Source organism: Antedon mediterranea, chromosome 7 (genome assembly GCF_964355755.1).
Source record: "Antedon mediterranea chromosome 7, ecAntMedi1.1, whole genome shotgun sequence".
Taxonomy (NCBI): domain Eukaryota; kingdom Metazoa; phylum Echinodermata; class Crinoidea; order Comatulida; family Antedonidae; genus Antedon; species Antedon mediterranea.
Genome location: NC_092676.1, coordinates 26,209,401 through 26,231,885, shown reverse-complemented (window position 1 = coordinate 26,231,885; position 22,485 = coordinate 26,209,401). Strand labels below are relative to the sequence as shown.

At 35.1% G+C, this 22,485-nt stretch overlaps 1 protein-coding gene across 1 annotated transcript; it reads left to right on the top strand.

Annotated features, from left to right (window-relative positions):
• The first annotated feature begins 267 nt into the window (after positions 1–267).
• LOC140054315 (sperm-associated antigen 17-like) lies at positions 268–22,462 on the top strand. Its single transcript, XM_072099254.1, has 35 exons — positions 268–445; positions 718–858; positions 973–1,164; positions 1,505–1,664; positions 1,999–2,196; positions 2,630–2,811; positions 3,161–3,302; positions 3,985–4,169; positions 4,451–4,588; positions 5,236–5,671; positions 5,988–6,110; positions 8,939–9,156; positions 9,607–9,761; positions 10,241–10,446; positions 10,900–11,237; positions 11,517–11,628; positions 12,064–12,234; positions 12,844–12,975; positions 13,344–13,522; positions 13,625–13,751; positions 14,115–14,296; positions 14,386–14,530; positions 14,729–14,919; positions 15,093–15,237; positions 15,414–16,465; positions 16,714–16,949; positions 17,097–17,326; positions 17,508–17,603; positions 17,768–17,917; positions 19,372–19,491; positions 19,847–20,037; positions 20,485–20,745; positions 21,386–21,532; positions 21,810–21,945; positions 22,327–22,462. The coding sequence occupies exons 1-35, from the start codon at positions 362–364 to the stop codon at positions 22,362–22,364; spliced, it is 6,939 nt and encodes a 2,312-aa protein (XP_071955355.1). The 5' UTR covers positions 268–361; the 3' UTR covers positions 22,365–22,462.
• The last annotated feature ends 23 nt before the right edge of the window (positions 22,463–22,485 follow it).

Here is a 22,485-nt window from a genome sequence, read left to right as displayed (position 1 = left end):
TTAGTAAAAAGATAAATATGTTGGCACATATGGCGTTTCATACGTATACTACTTGATTTTGTATTTTCAGACAAAAATCGCGGTCGAAATAAAAACAAATAAATTAAAAAAAAAGATAATACAGACTTGGGGCAAGTCTAAGATAATGTATATACCTTTATATCGCAATATCGGGTTTTTCATAATGTTCCTAAAATTCATGATTGCGCCCTCTACCTAATCAATTAGTTAAGCATGCAGCAACAAAAACTGAAGCTTAGCAACGTACAGCAGTAGTTCAACGGTGGGGTGGTCTGTCCAATCATTTATGAATTTTTAATAGATTTATTCATAAATGTGTGACTGATAATTCCCAATAATTATGTCAAAGAAGAGAGCGAAAAGTGGAGGGTCTGCAGGTGTATCGAGATGGGAAACTGGTTTATTGACCACACAATTTGAAGACGTAAGTTTAGGCTAGGCTAGCTAGCTAGTAGGGCCTAGCTAGAGGGCTAGGCCTAACCTTCTTAGTTAGGCCTAACTAGCCTAGCCTTAATAGATAGAGTAGGTGGGTAGGCTGCCTCTCTAATAGGTAGCCTAGCTAGCTAGCACACCGAAATAGAATAGGCCTAAGCCTAGCTTACAGTATGCTGTAGGCTGGTAGGATTGTCAATGTAATTCTCTCCGATAATGAAAGCATTTAATGTTTTATTAATAATAATAATTTTTTTTTGACAGGATGAGTGGAAATGCACAATTGCTTTTATTGTTGGGAATCGTCTGACAGATTATGACCACATACCAGTGCTCACCAGTACAGTAGAATCCGGGTCACGCAAACTATTCAGTGTCATTTCAAAGGATCTTCTGATAGATGAAGTAAGTAAAAAAAAAAATATTTATTAGGCCTAGGCCTATTTATTATTTTAAGTTTTTGGGTCATCCGGGAATGCCTCTCTGAATTCGATACTAATTTTTCTTTTCATTTTTTAGGTCAAAGAACTTGGTAGTTCAAAAAGTAAAAAGACGAAGGACACACCATTATTTAGTGAAATCTGTGAAGTAGCAAAGGTACATCTTGATCAAGGAGATGAGATTCCAATACAGCTGTTAAGTAAACTTCTGAAATGGAAGTTGTTGGCTATCAAACAGAAAGATGAGAAAAGACGAGAAGACGAGAAAAAGGCGAGAAAGGGATCTTTATTTATGCATACACACAATAACATGTCACATTATTTACACTATCAAACAAAAATTCCATGTGCCCATATATGGATATGATGATGTCATATCACTACCATATTTAAGCATATCATTACGATATTTGGGCACATCACACTTTTTTTGTCAAACTTGTTTGATAGTGAAGACAAAGCTGAAATGTATACAGAAATTTAGTCTTAGCTATTTCAAATAAATCAAAAAGTAGTCCGATAATTCATTGATTATTGTACTACTTGGATTAGTTTTATCTAGTCAATGACTTGACTTACAATATATAACTGATATCTTGTGTTTATACCAGGGCAACAACAACAAGGAGAAGAAAGGAGGAAAGGAAAAAGGTTCGAGAAGTAAATCCCCTACGAAGGGAAAAGGAAAAAAGTCTCCTGAAGTCCCATCACCAAAGAAAGATAGCAAACTGAAGAAGAGAGGTGAAGATAATGATGAAAATAAATACATTGGTAAGGATACATTTTTATAGAACTTTACTTATCTCAACATCAATATATTTTTTATTAAAGATCTACTTACGAGAAGCTACTAACTACCTCTCATTTCAATGTTTGTTACACCTGTTGCATTTATTTCTATTTTGAACATCATTTTTGTTTCAATTTCAATTAAAAATCTAAAGTCATATACTTTTTTTGTATAGGTAAAGCTGATGTTGGTGTTATTTTCTGAGTGTAGGAGGTTAGAAGCTTCGCATACCAAAAAGGTCTTCTCTAATATTTTGTAGGTCTCCTTTATCTAAACAAAAACCCTGTACTTCTAATTTCTTTCCATTTTCCGTAGATGATGAACCTGATGACGGCCCTCAACATTACGTTATCATCGAGGGTTTTACACAGGTCGCCCTCTTACCGCTTCTCAGTGATCTACAAATTAACGTTGACAGCATCATTAAAATCACGTCTCAAAACTATGAAAGTTACGAAAAACTTAAAAAGCAACTAGAAGATGAGGAAGACGAGGATCTTAAACCTCCAGAAGGTTAGTTAGAGTCATCCAGATACTGTAGTGATGTGCCCGAATATGGTAGTGATATGCCCAAATATGGTAGTGATATGACATCATCATGGCCATATATGGGAACATCACATAATTTTTTTGTCACATAAAGTTTGATAGTGTAGACAGGGCTTAAAAGATGTCATCCAATAGTAGAATAAATTGGATCACAATCCTGATTGGCAGTTTATAGGCAGGGGAATATCCAGAAGTGCTAACATGGGATATTAATGTTTTGTAAAAAATTGATAGTAAATTTTAGCGGCTGGCAGAAAATTTAATTTGACAATTAATTTTGTGACAAACAAATATGATGTGCCCATATATGGACATGATGATGTAATATCATATTTGAAAACATCACACTTTTTTCCCCAAATTTTAGATTAAATAATATATATTAATTTTGTTGTAGTACTTGAGGCTGAGCGAAATGAGAGAGATAAACAATCTGCTGAGATCGAGAAATTCTGGGATCAGCATGAATCAATGTTGAGGAAAAGTCCTAAAGGCTCAAAGCTGCATGATGTCGCCAGACTTACATACACCATCAAAGAGAAGACTGTACCAACAGATCTTAATGACAATGAACAGAAGGTAATTATACTTTTTGTCTGTTCATCCAGCTTACTGAAATTTGCTAATTTAAGTTTAGTTCCCACACGTAGGTGACTGAATGTATAATTTGATTATTTGAAACTATGGCTTGTGATTGGTCAACTGACTTGTGGTGTGCATTTGTCATTGCATTGGAGAACCAAGCTTCATTATTGTAAAAACAAGCATGAATGTGCGATACATATGTCACATACACATCAATAGACTCAAGTACCCCGAGTAAAAACTCAGTACTATATTGTTTGAGACAAGTAGGACTTTATAAAATTGGAACAATGTGTTTCATTTTTAATGTATTAACATAAAATTTTTTTTAATTTTTTACTAGATGGAATTTGGTACAGCATTGTTTGAAGACATAGCCTGCTTGATGTATGATCTTACAGACTTGAAACGACAGTACAGCAATTACAGGGAGAATGTGAAGCTTTTGGCTATACCATCTCCAAATGCGACGGTTGCACCATCAGGTATGGGTTTCATAAGTAAAGCGGGGTTCCCACTATTGACGCAACGCAACCAATGCAATGAATTACGCTTTAAGAATTTGGCCGTATTCACCATTCACACTTAGGCTAAGGGAAACACTTACCCTTAGCATTAAAAATCTCCTATCTAAGTAAATACAATCTCTAAATTATTACCATTTGTTATACAGTAGAAAGAAAGATTAAGGGGGACACTTAAGAGTGGTGTCATCTGAATATTAGGGGTTGCCCCTTAGTGTCCCCTTTATAGGAGTGTTGTCTTAATAAGGGATTGGTCGTGGTGGTCATATATTTTTCCTTAGTGTCCTTTTAATAGGGGTTTCCCCTGAATATTAGTGGTTTCCTCCGATTAGGGATTGGTCGTGGTGGTCATATATTTGTCCTTATTGTCCTTTTAATAGGGGTGTCCCCTGAATATTAGTGGTTTCCCCTTAGGGATTGGCTGTGGTGTTAAAACATAGGTGACCCTGAATGTGGGTATTTTGAAAGGTGTTCCGCTGTACCCTGTGTACATAGTGTAGTCCTTGAATAGGTTATACTGTATTGTGTACAGTACCTATACACAATATTTCTTTTTGTACTTCTTACACTTTCTTCAGTATACCATATATATTATACATACACTATTGAATATTACTATTATATGATATTACGTTACTTGCAGTTCCAGATATTCAGTCAGCCGTGTCCCTTCCTCCAACCAGCATGCAACAGATGCAGGGGGAATTCCCAGCTGACCACAAAGATGGAAAGGTCGAAGTTGACATGCGCTACTACAATGAAATGATGAACAGCTTGCCTTTTGAGAGTGTTAGCGTACCACTGATGGTACATTGCATGTTGGAACAGGTAGCAATTTAGTGTTATAGTTGTTTTTTTGGATGTTATATAGACTTCTGATCTGATTTTGATATACAATACATTTAAGGCTCTGTCTACACTATCAAACTTTATGTGACAAAAAAATGTATTGTGTCCATATATGGACATGATGATGTCATATCACTACCATATTTAAGCATATCACCACCATATTTGGGCACATCACACTTTTTTTGTCAAAACTAATTTGATTGTGTAGACAGAGCTTTAGTGACTTTTGCCACAATTTATCAAACTTTTATTTATAGGTCGTAGCTTCTGAAGAAGGAAAAGTCCCACCTAGTGAAATGGCGTTAGAACCAAGGGAGGACAATTTGAATCATAGCCTGGCCAACCATGTCAACCAGATGGCACTCAAACTCACAATTTCAAATGACTCTAGGAAGGTATATGTAGCCTTGTTTCTCTTTACCTCTTGGATATACAACTATTTCTGTCCACACTATCAAACTTTAAGTGACAACAAAATGTGATGTGCCCATATATGAACATGATGATGTCATATCACTACCATATTTGGTAGTAATATGCCCAAATATGGTAGTAATATGACATCATCATGTCCATATATGACCACATCACATAAAGTTTGATAGTGTAGGCAGAGCAAGTAAAAAGTTAAATGAAAGAATAATTGTTAAAGGAGCCCTAACAAACATTTAAGCTCTGTCTACACTATCAAACTTTGTGTGACAAAAAAAACATCACACCTTTTTTTGTCAAACTGGTTTGATAGTGTAGACAGAGCTTAAATGAAAATGTTTGTTAGGGCTCCTTTAACAATTATTCTTTCATTTAACTTTTTACATGCTCTGCCTACACTATCAAACTTTGTAGACAGAGCTTAAAACATTGTTCAAATGAAATGAACCTTACTAGTTGATTGTGAATTCTGATTATGTAGTCTTGTTAAAAACCTAATGGAATTTTGTGTCGGTCGGTCTTGGATAACATTAAATTATTAAACAACAATTTTGATATAATCTTTTTTATAATATTTGTTTAATAACAACTTAAAAATGTACACTTTTAGCAAATAGAGGATGAACTACACATTGAGAAGAAAATACCAGATGCTGGTGTCAAGCAACCTCACCTGATCAACTTCCACGACAAAATGGCGTACCGCCTTCACCACCTGAAAGAGATCAACGGATTCAATCCGGTTGAAGTTGAAAAGAACATGCTGAAGAGTTCACCTTCTGCCAGGCTTTGTAAATTTCCACGACCTACAACGAGAGTCGTAAAAGAGCGTGCAGCGCGCCTGCAGGAATTAATGTACTTCTGCGCTAGCGGAGAGCTCACAGCGGTTGAAATCGATCGGGCGTTTAAACAGTTTGTCTTTGAGAGTCTATGTCTACGTGATACTGAGGACGATGGTAAGATATGCGATGCAGAGAAAGCTGAAGTTGTCTGGGATGATCCCTATCCAGTTTATGAACAACCTCAAGAAAAATCTCCAGTACAAGGTATTTTAGATATTGATTTATATCTTGATAATAATATCCACAATATTGAATACAAGTTCTGTGTTCATTTCTGAACGTAGGGTTGGTAAGCTGTAAGGAGCTCATTTTACTAAGCCTGTGTTGTGTTGACCAGTTCCTTTCCACACTGCCTTATCCTTCCTAGTATTTTCAAACAGGTACTCATTTACACCTGAGTAGACTGGGAGTTGTCGTAAATTGAATCTAGGTCTAGCTCTGAATAACCATTATTAAAACAAGTTTATAAATGGTGTTGCAACTTATATCATTAAAACATAACTGTAATCTTACATTCCAGAGCAAGTGACCACAGAAGAACCATCTAGTAGGCCTGGAACTGGTATTCTACGATCTGACAATACGTTGCGATCAAAATCACGTCTTGGGTCTGCTGGAAGTGTGAAGTCTGTGAAAAGCACAGGTACATTGCTAAAACACAATTTGCCTATTGCAGATTTTTGTATATCATAAAGCTATGTAAACGAATATTAGTATTTTGTAGCTAAATAATTTGCGAATAAATAGATTAATTTAACACCACAGCCATGGTGGAGCGCTATATTTGAAATACAAGCAAAATTATGACTTCTAGTAGCATACTTAAATGGACCTTAAATACTCAAGTTATTAACTTATTATGGACCTTCCCTCATTACAGTACTCAGTCTAACAATCATACTTCTACATTACCCCTAATAGAAACAACATTGGTTGATTTAAGAATTCCAAATAATCAGTTGATTTTTTCACAGAGATTTCTTTTCAAAGTTCTCAACTAAGGGGTAAGAAATATGAGCTGCTATTTGTTTGAAATATTTCACTTTAGCTCAGATTAGATGCTGTCAATGTCTCCTTGTTTGATTGATCATGTTTCACATTCCCCTTATAACAATCCTTATTTGTTTAGTATATTGATGATTTTTTCTTTGGAGTAATGTAAATGGGGGAATAACCTAGACGTTCAGCCTACAGTGCTGACACATACCACAACTTTTACTCCCCTAAAGGGTCTCTTAGACTCGGCCACTCGACTCTGACTCGAGTTCAACAAGGTCTCATTGTTATAGAAATTTGGCCTCTGAACTTTTCAATATTAGTGATCAAGTATAATCCTTTTTTGCTGATCTTTTAACATAAAATATCATGTCCCACATTTATTTGACCTCTGAACTTTTCACCATAAAAGGTCAATATTGACATTTGACATCATTATTTTCAGTATACCTTTCTTTGTATAGTTTCCTATTTGTATACAGTTGACTTTTAATCATACCATCTTGTGTGAACATCTCCATAAAATGCATCCATTAGTATTGAGATGTTAGACTATAATCTTAAAAGTGTTTTAGATAACAATACATAGATTTTCTTTAAAGATGTATTGTCCCCCTGAAACATCATTTTTTAAAGGTTTTTTTGTTGAATATGCCATTTTTAAAATGTCACATAATAATTATTGACTTTGACCAAAAATTAGATCGAAAAAAAATTTATTTACATGAAAAAAATGGAATTTAAAGCAAAAAATGGTCAAATTGGCTGCCAGCAGCCAATGGATTTTTGGTTGAATTTAACCATTTATCATGTTATTTTATAAGTGAAAACATAATTTTTTTCTGTTTTTTTTTTCTACGGAAGTGATTCACTTTATTAAAACTACAAAATATCCTATTCAAAGTCTGCTTTAATTAATCTTCATTTTTCATGTTTTTGGGGGACAATACATCTTTAATAGACGTAGGCCTATAGATTAGAAAATGTATCTTAAGTAATGAAATAGTGTTTAGTCATAGTTTGCACCCTTTTCTTCCTTCTTTTGCACTATCTCTACCAACTCAAAGGTGACAACGCAGGTAGAGTATCTATACTTGTTTGTTTTTGTGTTGCATGCATCTTTATTCTGTCGAATGTTGTCTTGTTCTGCCGAATGTTGTCTTATTCTGCCGAATGTTGTGTTGTTCGGCCGAATGTTGTCTTATTCTGCTGAATGTTGTCTCGTTCCTCTCAATGTTCAGTGGCGTAACGGCTATGAGTGTTCACTGGCTAAGCCTCAGAGCTTATGAAGCAGATGAAAAAACAGGCATTAAAATATGTCGAAAAGGCTAAAAACGTCTAAGACCTCCAGCGTTGGAGGGTCACTTAGGGTTCCTAAATCAGGAGCCTCTACATTACGCCACTGCGAATGTTGTCTTGTTCTGCCGAATGTTTTTCTTGTTCTGCATGGTAGTAGTTCCTTAGAAGTTGTTTGGAATGTTACTTACATTACATTTAGTGTTCTTAGAATCAATATTATGATCCTATACATTTTTAGTAATATTAGTACTTATATTTAATAATTAATGATTAGTATTTGTGCATGTTTTGTCTCATGTAATAGGAATCTTGTACTAGAAATTACATCATATCATATATAATAGCATCATCATATACTGTACAATATAATTCATTCAACATAAAAATCATCACATCACTTTTATCATTTGTACATTTAAATAGTCCACATATTTAGATCTATTATAGCATGTTTCATTTGTTTTGAATCGATGATGTTAATGTTTTTCTATGTTAAATTAGTAAAATCATTTTACCTAAGAATGTTTAGAAATTGTCGTATAATGTCCTTACTATTTCTTTGTTTCATATAAATAATACAAATATAATTACATTGCTATTATTATTTACATACATTAAAGGATTCAGACTCATTCCATAATGACTGAAATAAAAGTGCTTTTTATTGCGGAGTTTTTATTTGGTGGAGTTTTGCTTCCGCACATAATTAATTTGCTTTTGTCATTAATTTTGTATACAAAATAATGTATTTCATTCGTTAAGGTTTTGTTACTTGGCATCATGTCATCAGTAATTCATAAAACATTATCCACTATGATTCATTTATATTTATTTGAATAAACGCCCCCCTCAAATAAACACCCCCTCAAATAAACACCCCTCAAATAAATGCTATTGTTATTATATTACACCCAAAAAATAAACGCCTCCTCTGAATAAAGGCCACCCTCGAATAATTGCACAACACAGCTGTTTCCATTCTCTTTTTAATCACCATAAAATTAATCACATACCATTACCAATGATATTAAAGTCTTATTTTTCCTAAGCACTGAAATTAAAATCAGTGTCCAACACAAATTTCCCAAAGATTTATTTTACAAATATAAACAGGTAAGTGTTTAGTTTCAAGATTTCTATAGCAGCAGAGTAACACGTTTTCTTCATGATTTTCAGTCCACTTTGAAAAGGATGCTGATGGACAGCCAATAATACCAGAGAAGAACATCCAGAAACCACCAGAGATCACCCTTTCAACAACTTCATCATCTGAAAAAATGCAGGATGGACCAGTGCATACTGGAATAGGTGTCAAAGATCTTGCAGAACGAGAGTTACGCAATCTCGATGAGTGGTCCTACGCTGAGTACTTGGAGCCACATGTTCTTTTACAGGTAAGGTTGGGATGATGTCTCATAGTGGATTGACAGGGAAGTCACTTTATATCAGCAAGCTTTTGTTTCATGATGGTAGACAAAAAAGAAAACAGACAGTTGTGTGACTTGGATAGATCATGCTTTCCATCGTTAAATTAATAGCAAGTTTTCATTAGTTTTCATGTTTGTTGCCGTAGACTCAACCTGGTTCTTGCATCGTTGCATGAAATCAAACTGATTTGATTTCCCGTAACGATTTTAGCATGACTGTTACGTCGTCGGTTCCCACTTGTGGTTACGCAAAGACTTTGTGTTGATACATCACTAAGTTGCATTCTAGTGGGAACCACGCTTAATTGTCTTCTTGGCTTACCTTCAGTTAAATTTCTTTTTCCTTTCTGGTTTGAAAATACATCTTTTCTATACAATGCTGACTAATTAAATCTCTGTTTTTATAACCTCTATTAGGTTTTAGAAGAAGCCAACCACTCTCTTCCATACATCGACACATACTTTCACAAACGAGATCATTCCTTAATGGTTGTCATGCATAATCCCGTTGGGCCTGAACGGATGAACTACGACAACTGGAACACGCAACTTCATTCTGATGTTGGATTTAGGTATATTTTTTATATGAAAAATAATAGTAGTAAACATTATGTTAACATTTTAGATTTATTTTGTTCAAAGTTGATTATTGATTTATACCTGACTTTATTTTTTACTTTTCTTGTTTTGTTTATCACATCAAGACAATGGGATAAGTAAGTGTTGCTATGGTATAGTGCTGGTTACTCTCTGTTAGTGACCAACAATAAAAGAATATTTCTGTGGACCGACATTTCTGTTTTTGTCCTTCAGAGAAAGGAGTTTCTGCTTTATATTTGTCTGTCATGTACAAGATATATAGAAAATACTTCCATGGAACAATTATGTTTGTTTTTGTGCTATTGCTTTTCTTTTAATATTGCCATTTTAAAGCTAGTTTACTGTTCTGTAAGTGCCGTTTACTGTTCTGTAAGTGCCGTATTCTGTCAAAATTCAAAATGATTTGGTTCTCTCATTGAGGTGTGCTACTTTTCACTTCACTTCTTTCCAGAAATTACTTGGAACACATTTCAGAATCAATTGCTGATTGGACGGAATCAGAAGAGGTTAAGTATCAAGAAATAGTTCACCAGAAGGAGATGGAAGCGTTGAGGAAGGCAGCTGAGTCACCAGCAGTATCAAGCTCAAGAGCAGCGTCATCTAAAAGTAGAACACGATCACAATCACCAAAGAAGAGTAGATCAAAGTCTCCAAGAGGTATTGTTCATATGTCAAAAATGTTCTACTGCATTTACTGCAGTAACTATGTTGCTTTACTGCAATATCATTAGATTGTTTAAATGTTGAAGTTTATGGGGCAGTAAACAGTGAGTATGAATACCAGAAAATGCTGCTAAATAATTGTATTAACAGGTCCTTGGTACTGTATGGTGTTTCTTTATTGATGCAAGTTTGCATTCAATCTGTATTCATCAACAACAATTAAATCTAAAGCTCTGTCCACACTATCAAATTTTATGTGACCAAAAATATGTGATGTGCCAATATATAGACATGATGATGTCATATCACTACCATATTTAAGCATGTCACTGCCATATTTGGGCACATCACATTTTCTTGTCAAACTAGTTTTATAGTGTAGACAGAAAACTTGCTTAACTAGTACGTCACTGCAAAAATCTTAATTGTTTTATTTTTGTGACACAGGTAGAAAAAGTGTTAGTCCTAGCCAATCTGTCGATCACCTGGATCCAGATGGAGGCCAATTTATGCGACCACATTCCATGAAAGCTTGGAAAATTGAGAACGACAAATTAAAGGAAGAGGAAAGAAAACAGAAAGAAAAGGGTGCCAAGAAAAGTCGCCCTCGCTCTAGATCTGCCTCGCCGAAAAAAACAGATGATAAAGAGAAAGGAAAAGATAAGAAAAGAGACGGATCTGGAAAGGGGAGTGCAAAGGGAAAGAGAGACGAGAAGGGAGTTGAGGAATCTCCTCCTGAACCAACAGGAGATGTGACAGAAGAAATTCCAGAGAAGATATTACCTGTAAGTATCTGGTTTGAAAAGGGCACTTAAAAAAAAGAGGGTTCGTTCCAAACTTTAAGTTCTGGCTACAAGCTTGTCAAGCTGTATTAAGCATGTTATTGAAAGTGTAACATCTAGTCCACAGTGCCTTGAACACTTTAGTGGATATGTGCGCTTTACAAAGCAGTTAGCCGTCAATTAACGATTTTTTGCATTATAGTTTTTATATTATATTACCTTTGCAAGTGGATTAAACATGAATGGTTTGAAATAAGATTTTATTTATTGTTTTTGTTTCAGTTTATCGGGTATAATGTTGGAAACAATCTTCTACATGTTGGTGGTCAAACTAAAACATTGTTTCCAAGCGATGGAGGTCTGATTCGCACTGAAACTACTCAGTTTATACAAGGTATTTTAATAAATATATATGATAATACGTCGATTTTATATAGCACTTAATGCGCAAAGCGCTTCACATTATTTATTACCCTAATGTTTTGGATCAAACACGTCTGGAAACATGATCCCATAATGTTGCAGCCCTAATCAGTGCAGTTGTGTTTTGACCCCCTGCACCAGGTGGGCTCTACCTATTTGTACACCTGGGTGGAGAGAGGCAAACGTAAGTAAAGTATCTTGCCTAAGGATATAAGCAATGCAGCAGAGTTTGATTTAATCTCACGATATCACGATCAGTAGTCCAACATGTAACACACTGTGCCACACACTCTTAATTGTCCAATTATGGTTGTCTAAATTGTATGCATTGTAGCATTGAATAACCTAAAGTTTTGTAGTTTTCATAATCATTGAACATAATATTTTATTATGGCATCATTTTCAGGATCAAATTTCGTAAAGATGAGCATTTTCAAAGATGGTCATGTGTTTAATGTCCATCTACTGGAGCCTAAAGCACCTAAATCTGAAGAAGATGATGTGTCAAAGGTCAATGAAGATAATTTTGATGAAAAAGCAGACATTGAACAGCCAGAAAAGACTGATGCTGAAAAAGGTAATTGCTTGTCATTTTTTTTCTAAAGCTCAGTCTATATTATCAAACTAAGTTTTACAAAAAAAGTGTGATGTGCCCAAATAGGGTAATGATATGCCCAAATATGGTAGTGATATGACATCATCATGTCCATATATGGGCACACCATACTTTTTTGTCGCATAAAGTTTGATAGTGTAGACAGAGCTTAAAACAAAGACTTGTTCTACCACTATGAGTCAGCCTATATTTTATTTATTTTTATTTCAACAATATTTTATGAGGGTGGTCCATCCAGCATCAGCTGATCATCAGGGACCCTCAAACAATACAAACAGAAAATACAAAATAAACTATAAAAACACAAAATAAACATAGATAAAAAAAATAAATATATATATATATATAAATATACTGTAGGCCAAAAATGACATGACATATCCCTGACTTAGCTGCGACATCATTCAACAAACTATTACCCTAAAAAGAAGATTATTAAGAAGTGGAATTGTAGCTGGTGCCCTCTCCCTCACCTCCACTCCCAACGACTTTGTATGTATAAATCTTGTTCGTTCTTGACTTTTTACTCTGTGTGCCTAAAGAAATTTATATAAAAGTCCTTTTCAACAGATGCCATTACAGAAACAGATCTTAAGTTAGCTGAACCTTTGAGTCAATTTGGAGCATTCACAGCTCATCTAAATGACGGAATGATCTTGTCATACAGTTGCTATGGTAGCAGTGGAAAGCCTGACGGAGTAGGTAAGTTTGTGAATTTTAAATTCATATTATAATTGAAAACAATAACTTTCTCATAATGTGGTAACAATTTAACCATAAATATTGAACTTTTCTTTTACTTTGATTCAACCATTTTGAATGCCAACACCACTAACAACTTTAAATTTGTGCCTAAGGGCTTCTTTGGTCAGGCACCAGAGATCTTGAACCAACTTCCTCGTTCCATCCGTTACACCCCATCCCTTTTCAATTGAAAAACTCATGAAAACTCACTTTAATAGTTATTTTTTTTATGTGAGACTCCGATAAAGAGTGCTTTATAAATGTTTGATATTATTATTTTTATTATTATTATATTCATCTATATAAACAACTATTTCTTTTATCAGATAAAGTTGAAGAGGCAGACATTTTCATTCTTCCACCATTGAGCACCTCTCCACCTCCCCAATCACCGTCACCAAAAGGTCGAGCTGGGTCGGCCAAAAAGGGAAAGAAGCAACAGCAACAGCAACTGGAGCAAGAGAAACTTGCTCAACAACAACTGTTGGAACAACAGCAGAAAGAGGTTTACAGTGATCTTTTAATGACTACTACTAGCATTCCACATAGTTTATTACAGTAATATTTATTTTTTACAATTTTTATTTTTTTATTAAATAATTTGCAGGAAGAAGAACGAAAAAGTAAGGCTAAAGAGGAACGAGCAAAAACACCAGAACCAAAGTTACCAGAATTTCAACAACTTTATATCTCAAGCCCAGATGGTCTTTCGGTCAGCTACGGCCTGGAATCAGGTACAACTAACATGTTTATTTTAATTTTATTACTTTCAGCAAACAAACAAGCAGACAACACAATAGAAAATCAACATCAAAATCAGAAAAACCACTATCACCGAGAACGGTGTGACACTCCAACTTCCATAAAATAATAGCAAATATTACAGTAAAACACAAGTAAAGTCACAAAAAATTGAATACAATGAGTTCCATATTTCATATACTAATTGTTATAATATTGATTTCATAAACTAACTTTTTAGCAACGTCACCGATTCCTGAAACATAGGAGACTAACTGCCAGGTATATTTAAATACTTGAAATGAGTTTTGAGATTATTGGTTCCTCTTTATGAGTTTTTGTGTTTAAATCTGCAGTTGCTACTACTGAGGTTAATGAAATGCCAGTGAAGTTATTGGTCAGACAAGCATATCATTCCAAAACAGCTCAGAAACAAGAATGTGAGGCTGCTCGTAAAATTCCTGCCATGATGGAAGAATCGCGCGTAATTACCAGTGATGGCGCCGTCATCAAGTTCATGCTTGATGGAACCACACAGGTGAACTTGTTTTTTTAACTCACAAAATCATTGTATATTTATAGTTAAGAATAAAACAAAATGTTTAACTGAAACTCCCTCTGTTTTAGGTTCTCTTCCCTGATGGAACCGTCAGTGGGGGTACTGGACCTGGACCGGTAGCCATTGCCAGACCACCAACCAGTCCAACATTGAGGGAGGATTCGCCAACTAGGGCAGGCAGTGCTGTAAGTGCTGAACTCCAATCTAAAAAAAGTAAGTTGAAATCTAAGTTTTGCTTGTTTCTAAAAGTCTTTATGTTATGTTTAAAAGAATTTCTTTGAGTACTGCTTACTGATTGTTAGAATGGCGCTGTACAAGAACTCCTAAATTACATTTCATAATTTCCACACCTTTGATCTGAAGCCTCAAATGATGCATTTTAACGTGTGTACTTTTTTTTAATACTTCAAGGTAATGTGAAGGCATCTCCCAAAGGTGCATCTCAGACAACTGAAGAAATACCAATGGAAGAACCAGAAAAACAGCATGAATGGATAACAACATCACCATCTGGTGACAGAATTGGAACAAAGGGAAATGGTAGTGTCTTTGAGGTTTCACCAGTGATGCTCTATTCGGCAACGGACCCAATGACAAAGGAGGTAAGTCTTTGTCTGACTGCTTTTGAGTCTATGATATGACACCTTATACGATTGTTTGTTTTGTATCTTCACTTTAATACCCTGTTATGCGCTAAATATTTTATTTTATTATTATTATTATTGTGTTCTGCCTTGTAAAGCCTAATTTTTCTATAAAATGTTGTCTTCCAAAGGTAATGACCACAAGAGAAGACCGAGTGGTCACCATTGACCGTCCTGATGGCACCAAGATTGTAGACCACAATGAAGGCACAAGAATTACAACATTTTTTACTAATATAGAAGTACGAGATGGTATTTCAGTTCAAGAAGAAACTGGTATGTGTTAACTTGTTTGTCTCCTCACAGTAGTTTGATATGCCCAAATATGGTAGTGATATGCCCAAATATGGTAGTGATATGAAATCATCGTGTCCATATATGGGCATGTTTAAGTCACATAAAGTTTGATAGTGTAGACAAAGCTTAACATATATTTCTAAATTTGTTTTTAGGTGAGAAACAGGCAGTTACTGTACGTTTGGTACGCCACGTCAAGGTTGAATGCATAGGCTTTGCTACAGTTATCATGAATTGCGACGACAGCATTGCGACAACCATATTCCCAAATGGTACACAAGTCATCACTATGCCGGACGGTTCCTATGAAATCCTTCACAGCGAGGGCTCACGAATGACGGTAGATCCAGAAGGAATGTGTGCCTATCTGCCAAAGCCGGATAATTTAAATATCATAGAAGATCTAAAGACTCCGAGTGTGTATGTGATAGGCCACAGTGGTGATAAGATCCTGCAGTTGAGAGACGGAAACGGTAACTTTTTCACGGTTATGAACACTGGAGATGTAGATGTGTTTGTGCGCCCTAAACCACCAAAAGAAGACAGCAATGAGGAAGCAGAAAATGAAAAAGAGAAATTTGATGAGTTCTCAGAAGAGAAAATCGAAGCATTCTATGAACACCCACCACGATTCTTTATTATTAAAAATGACGGCAGTGGCATGGAGCTGTTAAGAAACCAAAATGTCATGGATTATTTATCAAATGCAGAGTGTGATCCAGCAACTGCCATCCTTGGTGACCCCTTACCAGATCACCCAGGCGTGACTGGTGTCACTATTATGCGTCCATACACAGAGAACATCTGCAGCACATGGCTTACGCAATTGGAAGAACCATGCGTTGTACCACCTAATCTAAAATCCAGAGATTTTAAAACTCTTCCATCATATGAAGTGAAAACTTCTGGTCCTATTTTTGGTACAAACGTTGGTAAAGGTGTTGCTGTTGGGTCGGTTAAAGGTCAAATAAAAAGCATCCAGCCACCAAAGTGTCCAAAAGCTATTGAGCTTCGACAGTTGATACAGTACACCGGGATTTCAAGTGAAGTTCGTGCTCAGATGCGAGATGGGTTGCAGGCTTATGCAGAGCATATCCGGAATAAGCAAGAAGCTTGGAAGTCACAGGAGGTTTGTGATCCAAGAGATACAAAAGAGAAAGCCAATGCTGGAAAGCTTTTGGGAGATATCCTTTTACAAGAAGAAAAGGTAAGACATAATTAGTAGCGGACATTTATTTTGTATTTGTGCAAGTGTTTTTGTTTAAATCAGATATTCGTTCTGAATCGACAATTTAATATTAATATTTTGAATGTATTTTCTATTCTGTCATAACTAGAGAAGTGAATTTATAAATAAAAATCTGACACCTAACTCGACATTGTAGCAAGCAAGAAAAAAACTATTCATTTTGAGTTGAAATACGTTGCACTGTACTGTTTATTTTGTCATACTAGGAAAGTGAATTAATGGTTAAAAAACAAGTGAACAATGAAAAAGCCAGCGACCCACTACCTAAACCTGTTCCAATGGTAAACCTGCCTGCTAACAAAGGCTTTGGCTCAGGCCTAAGAGATATGAAATCAGAAGGTGATGTTATCAGCATGTATGAAAAGGTTACAGCACCACCGGTACCAGTGACGCAGAAAATATCAGTTGCCAGATATTCAAATGAAGATTGGCAGAAAGTTAGGTAATATTTGAGTGAAAAACAAACAAATCTTCTTTTTTGAAATACAATTTAATTTGTCTGAATATTTAGCCTCTTGCTTTACTGTGTTTAGCTAAAAAAAATGTAACACAGCATAAAAATGTTTAAATGAAAATGTGATTATTCCAGAGATGACTTGGAAGAAGAGAAGAACTGCCGAAATGCTTTGAAGAACAGAGAGGTACCTCCATACTTTAGCAGCAGTTGGGGTCAAGACTTCCTGGCTTCAAATCAAGAACCAGATATGGCAGCTCTTAGTAAAGACCTAGCCAAGCCTAGAAAGCTATCCAAGACTTCAGATCCACCAGCAGACAGCCTACCTGATACTCCTAGTGATTCTCCAGGCCAAAACCATCAAGGTGAGTATGTACTTCAAACGATTTTAAATCAATGAGTGTTATTGCAGACACTTAGATGTTGAGTCTTTGTTAGTTAGGTTGATATTTCTGTTGTTATGTTTAATGTTTCTGTATTCTATTCTTATTACATTTTTATACAGTAGTAAGACATTTTCTTTCTCCCTAATGTTTTAACTCCCAGGTAATGTTGAAGCCTCTAATGGACAATCAGTGGTGCCATCCCTAAAACCAGGAACAACGTCTCAAGCTGATAGCTCACCTTCTCCAGTTACACAAGGTAGCATTGTTTAATACCTCTCATTTTTTAACGTTTTTCATCATTTGATGACTTTTCCCTCTGGCAGGATGGTTTCTCTTCTTTCTTCTTCATTTTCTATTCCTTTTATAGCACATCATTATATAGTATAATATATCAATGTTGTATTGTCATATTCTATTTAGCTGTCAGTATAGCTGTTTCCAGTCCATCAGATGTTAGGCCGACAAACCCAACACCAGGCCATGCAACAGGACAAGGCACACCTACTCCACTGCGGCCAACTAATCCAACACCTGCACATGCCTCGCAGACTCCGGGGCCTGCCCGACCTGGTAAGATACTATTCTATTGTTTATCAGTGTTTTAATTGTTACATCGGATATGAAAACAGGATAAGCTATGCAAAACCAATGACATAATGCATACACAATCAAACTTGTTTGCAAAGCAAAGCTTTTGAAAACTAGCTGTATCACGCACTATTTCATACATTGTGTCTAACACTGTGTCACACACTGTCACATACTGTGTCACACCCTGTATCGCACAGAGATTTGAGGTTAATAAACTCCAGTGCTTTGAAAATGTATTGCGGTGCTGAACCCAGATTTAGGAATCTGATAGACCAAGACTATTTATTTATCTGTTTCACAACAAAAACAATACAATTCATTTAAGATGAGGAGAACTGCATGAAGGCTATCATGAGGTCCATTTGTTATAACATAATATTTAAAGCTCTGTCTACACTATCAAACTTTATGTGTCCAAAAAAAATGTGATGTGCCCAAATTTGGTAATGGTATGACATCACATTTTTTGTCACATAAAATTTGATAGTGTAGACACAGCTTAAAAAACAATAATTTGTATGACAATTAACATTATGAATCAGCAATTTATGTCACATGTCTACCTGTCAGCAAAAAGGTGATGAATGATTGACTGATTTGACATAAGCATAAATGTACTCCAGCTTGCGTACTCCCATCTTATTTATGTTTCCAATAACGCCATCCTTATCGCTTGCTTAACAGGCTGTATTCAAGCACATACATCTCTATGTGTATTGAAACCAAATTGAAGTGATTAACTTTTCCAATGAAACGATATACTTATCAGTCATATAAAGCCTCTTGTGTATGACCCTGTACCTGCGGTGAATTACACTGCATCACCATGGGCCTACTTGTAATTACATTCCATATTACAACATTCCTCTGGGATGGTAACAAATCATTTTCTAGTCACTGGAGGAGGTCAAAGATTAACTGGTGTGATCTTTTGCAAATTGGATTCTTTACCATCTACCTTGTGTACATTACTTATGTTTGTAATCATTTTACATCTGGGCTGAAAAAATCTTCTAAAACCAAACTGCCTTAAAGCAAAATCAAGACTCGACTGGTGATGATACTATTATCTAAGTTGGTATCATCATCTTAATTATAATTGACATTACCATTGTCATTATCATAATAACATTTTTTGGATTCAATAATATGAAATTATCTTCTATTTTATATTAAAAACCCGACAAAAAACTTGTAATTATCATTTATAATCCATCTGTAAGATCGTAGTATATTATTATACAGATATTGCCTGTTTTGTAGTACATTTCATATCCTCTGAGGAACTTATATATTTCTTGAGAGATTATTTTTTAATTAAGTTAACCTATATGTATTATTATTTCTGTATCATTATAACCGTAAATTAGTTATTACAGGTATTATAATTATTATTAAACCATTATTGGAATAAAATATTATATTCATTTAAGGAAACCCAACACCAGTGGGTAACCAGGGCATGACGAGTGAAACGCCCTCTAGTCGCACATCAAATCAGCTGTATGCTTCCGCAATCCCGGAACATAGTGAAGAAGACCAAGATCCAGCTGGTATGTATAAATTTGATTTTAAATTTGTTATGTTATCATCAAGCATAATCTTGCCAGGAGCAAGCAATATATGTGAATATATATGAACAGAATTTAAACTGCTCTTGCTCAAACGTTAACACAAGAATAATTTATAAACAAAGTTAGCAATTTAGTTAAAATGACATTAAAAAAATATATAAAATGGTGGGTAGTTAAGCCAGATTGATACAGAGTGAGGTAAACTACACTTGCAGTCCCATTATTGTGGTATTTTTATCAATAGGGGCCTACTAAATAGCAGGGGAACATAGAATCACTGACACACAACATTTTCTACCTATATCAACTTATGAATATGTTTCTCAATGTTTAGTACCAGCCATATCACATGGAACCACCAATACTGAAGAGTACAAAGTGACAGAGGATTTTCCATCAGCTAGAGAGGACCTTGTGTTAACCAGAAGTCTGGTTGTTGATGTCAATGGTGACCCCAGGAAAGAAAGTGTGACCCTCCCAAGTTCCATATTAGGGCAGAAGCCTGGTGCCTTGCCTAACCAAAAGGTATAATGATATCCTGGATTTATAAAGCACCTTGTGGAGCTGTATCTTGGTGGTTAACATGCTTTCCTTCCAATCCCAAGGGGTTCAATCCTGACATAGTGCCAGGGTTGTCCACCTCCACTCCCTAAGCCTCAAATGAGACTTAGTTTATAAACAAAATAAAATCAGTTTATCCATCCTGTAATTGGCGAGTTACTCACTGTTGGATGCGTATGAAATATATTAAAAAATATTCCATATATAATGTATAATAGTTTCTATCTTAGACTTAATAATTTCCACAGTAGTAGAATTAAGGCAATTTAATGTAGAAGTCCTTTATTGTTATGAGGTTGTTCGGTTTTTGCTCATACTAATAGTAGGATTACCGGTATGGGTCATCATGTACAGTCTTTAGTCTAGGTCTTTACATTGCAATCGACCTAAGTAACTGTTATTTTATCTTAGTTTCAAGAGATAGAAGACCCAGTACGTAACAAAACATTTAACTCATCGATTGCTGGTGCTAAGATGAAAGGTGTTGGTGATCTTAACAAGATCCGAGGCTTTGAGCTGTACCCTGGGCAAGTTAACTTTGGCGTTGTGCGGGAAGGCTGTACATACACGTTTAATGTGCTGTTGAAGAACATTGGACTTGACAGCTGTCGATTCAAAGTTAAACAACCACCACCATCTACTGGGTTGAATGTCATTTTCAAGTCAGGACCGGTACTTTACTTTTTATTGTTTTTTTGGATTGATTCACTACCATACTTACTGACTGAATCGTGGACTGATTTACTGACTATTTTCTGACTGATTTCTCTTCAAATTATTTAATGACTGCTTCACTAAATTACTGATTGATTGATTTGCTGACTGATTTATTTATTGATTTATTGATTGGTTGATTTGCTGACTGATTACTGATTGAATGATTTGCTGATTGCTTTATTGATTGATCGATTTGCTGATTGATTTATTGATTGATTTGCTGACTGATTTATTGATTAGTTAATTTGTTGACTGATTACTGATTGATCGATATTGATTTGCTGATTGAATTATTGATTGATCGATTTGCTGATTGATTTATTGATTGATTGATTTACTGATTAATTTATTGACTGGTTGATTTGCTGACTGATTATTGATTGGTTGATTTGCTGACTGATTTATTGATTGATTGATTTTCTGACTAATTTATTGATTGATTTCCTGATTGATTCCTTACACAGATTTGCTGACTGATTTACTGATTGATTTTCTGACTGATTCCTTTTACACTGATTTAATGACTACTTCATTCACTGACAGAATCACGTACTGATTTACTCATGTCACTAATTGATTATTTCTTATATTAAAGGTTGCTGCTGGAATGAACGTAACTTTACAACTTGAACTTTATGCCATGGCAGTAGGGGTCAAAGGTGGTAGTGGTCAAGGGTCAATAGGTCATCATGTGGAGATTTCATCAGAGGTTGATACACTTTTTCTCCCAGTTACTGCAGATATCCTTTGAATGGTCATTACATCTGAATATTTTTAACAATTTTGTTCAGTTACCTGTGTATTTTCATGTGCAAATCATAAAGTGTAAACATTGTGTTTTATGAATATTTATAATAGTAAAATTTCTAAAATTCATCTTTGACCTGTGACCTCAAACCAGAAGGCACTTTTTTGACATAGGGAAGAACTTGACTATATCAATATATGTAAAATGTTTACAATTTTGTCTATCAATAATGTAAAATTGAAAAAAAAGTTGTCCTTAACACGCTGTACATGTTTTAACGGGCCATGTTTACGATGAACAGTGCCGAATCCAGGGTAGCATCTCTGTACGTGCTGGAGTCAAGCTGGTGTCCACACGGCCCCCATCAAGAGAAGGCATCATTAGACCGCGCAAAGATCGTTCACAAGGTAACAGATAACAAATATCAAAGCTATATTATTATAGCTATTTTTATATACAGTAAAGTATAATATAATAATATAAGAAGAAGTGCCTCCTATGTGATTAACCGTAGTGTTAAACATATGTCTCTTTGTTTTTTTGGAAAAGTGTGTCTGTAGAACATTTACAAATTACCCAAATTACAATTACAACACAGTATTAAGTTAATTAACTAGTTTGACAAAAAAATTTTGATGTGGAAACGACATGCTTAAATATTATGGTAGTGATTTGACATCATCATTACCATATTATGGGCGATGGGCACATCACTTTTTTTTTTGTCACATAAAGTTTGGTAGTGTAGACAGAGCTTTACAATATTTAATTTTTTTTCTCCTCCCCAGAATGCTCTACTGAGTTAGACACTCAAGTTGTTCAATAGGCATCCATCTTTCAGCTCTCCAGTCACACAGTTTACTATTTGAATCCAGATAAAGACTAATAAATGTCAAAAACTATTAAAACACTGTTTTTTCCTTTTGTAAATATTTGATTTGTAAATT